The sequence below is a fragment of the Trichechus manatus genome, unplaced genomic scaffold (assembly GCF_000243295.1).
Source record: "Trichechus manatus latirostris isolate Lorelei unplaced genomic scaffold, TriManLat1.0 scaffold00024, whole genome shotgun sequence".
Lineage (NCBI taxonomy): Eukaryota > Metazoa > Chordata > Mammalia > Sirenia > Trichechidae > Trichechus > Trichechus manatus.
This window is the reverse complement of record NW_004443960.1, coordinates 17,507,338-17,516,622: the sequence shown is the minus strand read 5'-3', so window position 1 is coordinate 17,516,622 and position 9,285 is coordinate 17,507,338. Positions and strand designations below refer to the sequence as shown.

The 9,285-nt window shown below is 51.8% G+C and overlaps 2 protein-coding genes across 2 annotated transcripts in view; one reads left to right on the top strand and one right to left on the bottom strand.

The window, feature by feature from the left end:
- The window catches only part of IQCK (IQ motif containing K), a 109,205-nt gene extending 106,863 nt beyond the window's left edge, over positions 1-2,342 (bottom strand). The window contains exon 1 of the mRNA XM_023728511.1: positions 2,186-2,342. Within this exon, the coding sequence (XP_023584279.1) occupies positions 2,186-2,342 (157 nt within the window). The remainder of the gene's footprint in view (positions 1-2,185) is intronic.
- A 125-nt stretch (positions 2,343-2,467) lies between these two features.
- The window catches only part of KNOP1 (lysine rich nucleolar protein 1), an 11,662-nt gene continuing 4,844 nt past the window's right edge, over positions 2,468-9,285 (top strand). Inside the window, exons 1-3 of the mRNA XM_004373300.2 lie at positions 2,468-2,521; positions 5,233-6,140; positions 8,414-8,482. Coding sequence (XP_004373357.1) covers positions 5,235-6,140; positions 8,414-8,482 — 975 coding nt within the window. The 5' untranslated portion in view covers positions 2,468-2,521; positions 5,233-5,234. The remainder of the gene's footprint in view (positions 2,522-5,232; positions 6,141-8,413; positions 8,483-9,285) is intronic.

Below are 9,285 nucleotides of genomic sequence, written 5' to 3'. Positions count from 1 at the left end.
GCAAAAAGCACGTTTATCAACACTAAACCTAAAAAACCAAACCACTGCCGTCGAGTTGATTCCTACTCACAGCAACCCTACAGGACAGAGTAGAACTGCCCCATAGCGTTCCAGGGCTGTAAGTCTTTACGGAAGTAGACTGCCCCATCTTTCTCCCGCAGTTGCTATGGCGAGGGATTCAAACAGCCAGCGTTTTGGGTAGCAGCTGAGAGCTTTTAACCACTGCACCACCAGGGCTACTTGTCAACAATATTGAACACTTATTAAGCACCTGTTAAATGCCAGGCATTGTGCTCAGCACCTTCACCTACATTCCCTCATTCAGTCCTCACAACAGCCCTGTGAGACAGGTATAATGACTGTTATTAGGTGCCGTTCAATCAATTTCAACTCGTAGCAACCCATGTGACAGAGAACTGCCCCATAGGGTTTTCAAGGTTGTAACCCTTAAGGATGCAGACTGCCACATCTTTCTCATGCAGAGCAGCTTGTGGGTTTGAACCACCAACCTTTCGGTCCGTCGGTCGGTCGTTAGCAGCTGAGAGTTTAACCACTGAAGCCACCAGGGCTCCTCTGAATAATAATTACCCCCTTTAATTGATGTGGTTAAGCAGCTTGCTCAACAACACGCCATTATATCATGAAGAGCTGCTTGGCTTGGAAAAGTGAAAGCTCTGGGGAAAAGGCAGGCACAGTAATTACCTTCAAATATTTGAAGGGATTCTTTGTGGAAGAGTAATTAGCACTAAGGGGGTAAGGACCAACGGGTGGAAGTTACAAACAGAACTTCCAAAAATAAAACAGATTTTTCTGGATGTAATGCAGTGTAATGCTGGAGAAGGAATTCAAGCACTGGATGCAGGTTAAGACAGATTGCCTTTGAGGTTCTATCAATTCAGAGTCCCCTACTCCCTTCCTCCTCTGGATTCTCCACCTCTCTCCACTCTTCACTCTGTCTCTTCCTTCTGCTGTGCCATCACATACTGGTGCATTCGTTCTTCTACCATTCAACAAACATTTACTGACCTGTACTGTAAGATACAGTAGCCACCAGCCACATGTGGCTATTTAAATTTATTAAAAGCAAAATTTAAAAATGCCATTCCTTGGTTTGCACTAACCGCGCTTCAAATGATCAATAACCACACGTGGGTAGTGTCTACCATACTCGATGGCACAGATTATTGAAAGTTCTATATTGGGCAGTGAGGAGCCCTGGTGGTGTAGTGGTTAAGAGCTACGGCTGCTAACCAACTGGTTTGCAGTTCGAATCCATCAGCCGCTCCTTGAAAACCCTATGGGGCAGTTCTACTCGGTCACGTAGGGTCGCTTATAAGTCGAAATCGACTCCACGGCAACAGGTTTGGACAGTGCGGTTTCAGACAGCAGAGGCAGCCATGGTGACTACAAGAAGAAAAAAAATCTGAGTCCTTGATCTTGAGGCGTTCACTGCCTAGCCGAGGAGACAAAAAATTCCAAAATTACTTAAGAACAGCTAACACTTATTACAGCCTTGGCGGCACAGTGGTTAAGAACTATGGCTGCTAACCAAAAGGCTGGCAGTTCGAATCCACCAGCCGCTCCCTGGAAATCCTACGGGGCAGTTCTACTCTGTCCTATAGGGTCGCTATGAGTCGGAACCGACCCGACAGCACCTAACACCACCACCACTTACTGGACCCTTGCTGTAAATCACAGTTGGCTAATGTGAGCTGAACTCCGTTTGCGGATATAAAGGTTAGAAGCGAAGAGGGATTAAAACCCACGTTTGTCTACACATGGCTGCTCAACACATGGGCCACAGACCACCGAAGAGAAACAACCTGGGGTACTGGATAAAAATGCAGATTCCCGGGACCCCACACCGGAAGCTCTGTAGGCGGGACCTGGGACCCTACCTTTTTAACAAGCTCCCAACCTCCGCCCAGTGATTCTTTTCTGCTCAGTAAATGAGGCTTGAGAACCATTGGTTCACACCACATGGTCCCCATTATTCCTCTTTCCTCCGCCTTTCGCTGCTTTTAACCTCAGGCAAGCCTCTGGAGCCTCGGTCTCCCGTACGTAAAATGGGGACCCCGACGCTCACGAAGCCGGGCCAGACGCGTCAGCCGCCTGGCGCACAGTAGGCACTGAGGAGACGCTGCCCGCCGTGGTCCCGCCCCTCTCGGCCGGCCGGCCAGCCTACCCTCGCAGATCTGCTCCCACAGGTTCTTGCCCGGCGGCTCCACGACATGCCCCGGAGAGACGGGCAGTTCGGGGGACACGGGCGAAACGGTGGGCACCAGAGTCCGGGTGGCGGCCGACGACTCGGGAGAGCCGGCTGACTGCTTGCGCGGGCCCATGCGGCTTCACGCCAGAGGTAGCTCAGCCAACGCCGCGGTTCCCACGGCAACCGGGCATGCTGCTCGGCCACGACCCGGAAGGAGCCGCAACGGGCGGGGGCGGGCCAGCGGCTCGAGATTGACTTCCGGGTCACGGCAGAGCTGGCTCTCACGTGCAGGAGGGGAGGTCTGGCCTACAGGTGAGTGCCGAGGGTGCTACACAGCGTGAAGCGGTGCGGGGTCTGGGGCTTGGGTCTAGGGGTTTACGCGGCGGAGAGCAGAGGAAAAAGCGGGCGACCTGCATGCCTAAAGGCTCCGCCACCTTGAGCCAGCGTATGCTTCTGGCCTGAGGCCGCCGCCTCCAGGAAGCTCTCCCACCTTGGAGCCTGGCTCCAGACCTCGGCGTAATCGCTACTTGCGTGTTTATGCGGATGCTCTGGCGCGGTGGAGCCTTGAGAGACTGATCTCTCCGCCTTGCTCCCTTGCTCGCTGCTTGCGATTCTGCGGCGGAGTGGGGTGTTCATTGTACAGAGCACAGGCTCCGGAGTCCAGTGGACTGGGTTCGAATCCCAGCTTTGCCCATTGCAGACTGAGACTTTGGGCAAGTGAGTTAAAGTCTCTAAGAGCCCGTATCCTTGAGATGGGATATTTACATCGACCCTCACGAGGCTACCGCGAGAATTTGAAAGCGCTTTTGGAGAAAGAGTTTGCATTTGCAGGGGACACATCGCATTTCTTCTTTCCTCTCCTTTGAAAGGGTGACTACATTTAGGGTATCAGAGTTGAAGAGGAGGAACTGCTCCAGAGATCTGAATGGCAGAGAGTGGGAGAAAAGGATCAGGTTGACCAGCAGCCTCCCCGTGGCCTCTTCTTTCTTGCCACCTCCCATGATCCTTCCTTCATCCTGAGGCTTGGCTTCCCTGACCCCCCACCTTCTCCAGCTTGCACCTTCTCCGTTTCCTTTGCAAGCCTCTCTCCCTCTGCCCACTCACATAAATGTCGGTATTTCCTGAGGCCTGTCTCTTCCACGTTCTGTCCGTGGCTTAATTGCCATCCGTATATGGTGATTACTAAATTTATAATTTCAGGTCAGTCACCCTTGAGCCTCAGACCCACCAAACATGCTCCCTTGGATAGCTCAAAGAACCTCAGACTCAGTCAGTCCAAACCTGCCAAGTTCACTCCTGCAGTCCCCCTACCACCCACCTTCACTGTTTCTTTGCCTCGGATTGGTACCACCATCCTGCCAGTTCTGAGACCTCTGTTCTTACAGAAACTTTCTTGACAACTGGTAGGCTGGGTTAGATGTCTTTCCCCAGCACCCTGACCTCACCACTGTGCTTGCTTTTATCACCTGTATCATTGTTATTATACCTTTTTCCCTCTCATACCTATGCGGTCCTTGATGGCAGGTTTTTTTTCTTGTTATATCTCTGTACTCCTGGCTTTCATTCACTCATTCATTTTGTGAGTATTGAGCACCAGGTATGTGCCAGGCACTGAGGTAGGCTCCGTGCATATAGCTAGAAGCAAGACAGGAATGAATGAACGAGTGCAGTTATCCCTTTGACTCTCCAGGTGCTCCTGTAGCATGGGTTATGAATGAACTTGAATTGTAGCTCATGTGTAGTCTGGCTCTTGGAAGCTGCCAAGAGTGAGAGGCCCCTGTGTGGCCCTGTTGGGCTCTGAGGCTTAGGAGAGCTGTGAGTTGGAGAAGGGACTGACCTTTCCTTCCCACTGTCCAAGCTGTTTCTGGACTCCCCAGTGCCTAGGTGTCCTTGAGTCCAGGGAGCAGCAGGAACTGGGCTGGTGAGTGGAGTGAGAGAGTGGGCCAGTTGGAAGTTGATGTGTATTGAGGGCCACAGCCCCTCCCCATAGCCCTCCACGCTTCCTTTCCAGCTGATGGCTGCCAAGTCGGAGTATGAGCCCAGTGCTGCCACATCTTTCCATTTCTCAATAAGAGCTGGGTATTCTAGGTTTGTGTGTGTCATCTCCAATCATTAAATGCTGGCAATTGATTTGAAATTTTAAAAACAGCGAAACAGGCTTGCAGGTTGGATGTGGCCTCCAAGTCCCCCCGTTTGTAGCCTCTGATGTAGTTCACCCATTTTTATGGATGGGGAGACTGAGGCCCAGAGAAGCCAAGGCTATATAGCATAAGAGTGTCAGAGTCACCCTTTGAACCCAAGTCTTGTGACTCCTAGCTGGAGGTCTTCTCACCATCCCTTGCTGCTGCTCTTCCTACTGGCCAGATGAAGAGGCAGTTAGGAGAGTAAGTTACCCAGGATGCAGCTGGGGGGAATTCGTTTCCAGATGCAAAGTGGAAGAGCTATTTAGAACAAGGTACAGGATTAATTGTGCCACTGCCATTGCCGGGTCCATGGAGAAGGGCAGACCTCTTCTCAGGATCTCTGTCTGCGTCCAGTGAACAGCAAGCCCACGAGGGCGGGGACTGGCCTGTCTGGCTTGATTGCAGTTGTCTCCTCGGTGGCTGGCACAGAGGTGACAGTCAGCAAATGTCTGTTGAATGAATGACTAGGCTTAGAGATTTGAGGAGGCGGGCTAGAAAAACATGTCAAGTAATTGACATGGATTCTCTTGTTTTTTCCTTCCAACACCCCTTTGAGGAAGCAAATGTTACTTTCCTCATTTTCCAGATGGGCAAATTGAGGATCACGGAGCTTTGGTGATTGAGTCGAGGTCAGAGAGCAGAGTTTGGATTTGAACCCAGGCCTGTCTGAATTTAAACTCCATGCTGTTTCTTCGATCATTTTTCCCTGTAATCATTTTCCCCATCCCTGACATTTCAGACCACCTGTTCCAAGAAACATGGCTCTTGGTGTTACCTCACATAATTGAACACAGAGTGGCTTGGTGTGGGGGTAACTTGTACCATTTCTTTTTTTTTCAGGAATGATCGCCAAGACCCAACAAGTAGACATGGGCCTTGGGCTCCCAGAGAAAAAGAAGAAGAAGAAGAAAGGGGTCAAAGAGCCAGAGATTCAGTATTCGCTTTTAAAAGATGATTATTTTACTGAGGCTTCTCCTCGAAGAGCCACATCCCTCTCTAAGAATGTGGTCCAGGCACCCGAAATGCCTCTAGTGAAGAAGAAGAAAAAGAAAAAGAAGGTCCTCTCTGAGGACCACCTGGAACCTGAGACTGTGTTGCGGGCCAGACGGACAGAAAAGTCGCCCAGCTCCAGGAAGCAGGCCCTTGGCCTTGTTGAGTGCCACGGCGGGGAGAAAAAAAAGAAGAGGAGGTCCTTGTCAGCTCTGGCTGTATCCCATGGCCTGGGGGTGGAGACCTCGCTGAACCCCAGACAAGGTGAGGAGGGGACCAGAGTTGGCAAGAAGCTCAAAAAGCACAAGAAAGAGAAAAGGGCCCAGGACACCGTGGCCTTCTCAGCCCAGAGCCCTTGGCTCTGTGAGGCTGGGGATGCTCGGTGCGCTTGCGCGCTAGGGAAGGACGCTGAGGAGCCGGCAACCTCGGGGCAGAAACGGAAGCAGGGGAGCCCCAGGGAACACCACGTCAAGATGAAGAAGAAAAAGAAAATCTACCAGGAGGGAGACTTGCCCCTGGGCCACCTTGAGGTCTTCAGGTCCACGGAGAACAGCCCTAGGAAAGGAAGTAAAAAGAAGCCAGCCAAAGCCGAGGTTCTGGAATACATCCCGATAGGAGATGACCCCAAAACTTCAGTGAAGAAGAAGACCAAGTCTAAGAAGCAGGCAGAGCAGCCAGGCATTGAGGAGCCAGCTCTGAAGAGGAAGAAAAAGAAGAAAAGGAAAGAGAGCAGGATAGCAGAAGAATCTTGTGAGGAGGTAAGACTTTCCTTCAGAAATGGACTCTGCCTGGAGGGAATAAGAGTGGGGGGTTGGAGTGCCCGTGTGTCTGTGTTTGTGTGTGTGCAACACGTGTGCATGTGCACATTCTCACACACTCATGCTTTTAGTTGCAGGAACCCTGATTAAACTGACTTCAGCCAGAAAGGGGGTTTATTGACACATGGAATTGGAAAGTCTAAGGGCGTGCAAGCTTCAGGGATGGCTGGATCCAGGGGCTCACGTAATATCAATAATACAGGTCCAGGGGTGGATTAACCAGTAAGCAAGGTACTCACGGGTTACTTGTGTTTACTTACTAATGTGTAGTGCATAATTTCACATGGCTTTCACCAGCCTCTTTGATGTGAAAAATGGGTGAAATCGTGTACTACGAATTAGTAGGTATGCACAAGTAAGCCCATGTGTACCGTGCTTATTGGGTAATCGGCCCTGCAGATATCCCTTGCCATCGAAACTACCCACATTCTCACTGTCTAAACTCAGGGTCTGAATAAATTGGGACCACTTTTTTAGATGAATCCCTTGCTTTTTGAACTTTTGCCGCTTGTTACCCAAAACTCAGGAACCAAAGCGTTTTAGATAATGTGGCAGCCATAGCAATCCGAGCTTGCTCTCTGAACTCAGTATCCAAGATTTAGGAGTCTGATAGATGTGGATAGCTGGGGTCGCTTACATGACTTTCCCCAGCTCCGGGCTTGGTTTTTCTGTGTTGGTTTTAGCCCCAGACAGGCTCCCCATAACATACCACGGTGACAAGATGGCCCCCAGTTCCAGGCTTTGGCCTAGCACCTCTGCCACTGCAAACGAGGAAGGTGGCCCCTTCAGAATGATTCCGGGGCTGCTGTCACAGGCCTGGCTTGGGTCGGTCTCTCCAGAAGGCCAGAGTGTGAAACTAGGAGTGAGGTGCTGGGGGTCAGGCCCACCCAAACCACACCATCCGAGACGGGGGGAGGGTTTCTGAGACAAACGCTGAGGTCCTCTTATCAGAAGGAAGGGAGCAGATGAGGGCCTGGTGAAGACATACCACATTTTATTTACCCATTAATCAGTTACAGTTGCCCTGTGTGGTGCAAATGGTTAATGCACTCAGCTGAGAGGTGGATGGTTCGAGTCTACCCAGAGGCGCCTTGGAAGAAAGGCCTGGCAATCTCCTGCAAGATTGTTGTTGCTGTTAGGTACTGTCGAGTCAGTTCTGCCTCAACAACCCTATGTGTGATGGAACGAAACACTGCCTGGTCCTGTGCCATCCTCACGATCATTGCTGTGTTTGAACCCATTGTCGTAGCCACTGTATCAGTCCATCTTGTTGAGGGTCTTCTCTTTTTTGCTGACCCTCTACTTTACGAAGCACAATGTCTTTCTCCAGGGACGAGTCCATTCTGATAACATGTCCACAGTATGTGAGACGAAGTCTCAGTTCTAAGGAACATTACTGCTATTCTTCTTCCAAGACAAATTTGTTCGTTTACAAGATTACAGCCATTGAAAACCCTTTGGAGCACAGCGCTACTCTGACATGCATGGGGTCGCCATGAGTCAAGTGCATTAACTACTTGTACCAGCCAGAGACTCCGATGGAGGAGTAGGAGCAATGCTTGAGTTTTTGATACTTATTTGACCTGTGTGGAATGGACTAGGGCTGTTAGTGGGGATGCAGGGAGTTAGAGGCTATTGAGGTTGTCCACGTGGGAGAAAAGGCGGTGGCCAGGACTGGGGTGGCAGTACAGAGGGAGAGGATTGGGTGGGTTTGGGTGGTCGGTTTGGTGGCAGGACGCCACTGACGGGTCCAAGCTCACCCCTACACCCCCTGGCCCCTGCCAGCCCTCGCCCACTGTTAGCAGGCCCTTGACTTCTCTTCTCTTGCTGGTTTGGTGCTGCCGTGGGGAGTGCGGTGACGTGTGTGGAGGAAAGCATATGCACCAAACCCTGAGTCAAGAGCCTTGGGTTTAGGATCAGCTTGTCCCAAGCTTTGGGGTGACCTTGTGATAGTCACTTCACCTCTCTGAGCCTCAGTTTCTTTGTCTGTCAGTTGGGTTAGTGCCACGTTTGGGCAGAGAATCAAGGAAGAAAAAGGATGGGAAGGGCTTTGCTGATGGTGAGGCGTTTTTATAGATGGCAGAGGTTGGGATGATGATGTGGTCTTGGGGTCTTTTCTGGGCTTTGTCATGATCTCAGCTTGGCTGGGCTGCTGGGGCAGAGGCCTCACCGCTATGCACTTGAACCTCACCCGACTTTGCCCTCTTGTGCAGGAACCAGACCCAGACTTAGAAGTGGTGTTGGAAAAGAAAGGCAACATGGATGAGGCGCACATAGACCAGGTATGGTGCAGGCCCTCCCCACCTCCTGCTGCGTCTTACCACCCCCCAGAGGCACACTTGCCTCCTACCAGGCCCCAGAGGGGCCAGGGACTCCTAAGGCCACTTAGGCCAGCCTCTGGCACACCCCTACTGGCAGGGACCTCTTGCCCTCCCCTACCTCATGCCAGGAGACCCCTCCAGCTGCCAGGGCTGCGGGGCCCGTCTGCTTGTTCGGAATCCCAAGCCAAGGCCCTTCTCCCTGTGAGCAATGCAGAGGGCATGCCCCTGAGACCCTGCAGCCAGGGCATGGGACAAACATGCTCAGCCAGGCCCATGGGCTGCCACCTCATGGACTACCTCAGGAGCATTCAGAGGAGGCGTTTATCTATTATAGACCAGCTTCTGCTTCTGTCTGCCAGATACCCTGGCGTTTGTGTCCTGTGTGGGAACTGGATGTTCTGGAATTGGGGTATTTTTATGGTCCTGGATCCCAAGGCCTGACAGGGCAGGGTGGTGACCATGTAGGCTTTGGAGTTGGGGTACTTACTCACCAGGAGACCTTGGACAAGTCACTAACCTCACTGACCCTCAGTCTCCCCCTCTGTAAAATGGGGGTCCTGATGGTTCGTGCCTGCACAGGCTGCTGTGACGACGACATGTGGTCATGTGTGTGCTTGTTTGTAAGGCACTCAGCACAGGGCCTGGCTCAGTCATGCTCAATAAACGGTCACCGTCATGCTTCATCAACAAGTGCTTAGGAGAGCTGACGAACAGGCTGGGAGTCAGAGGTGGTCCCTTGCATGCGTGGGCCTTCCACTCCGGGA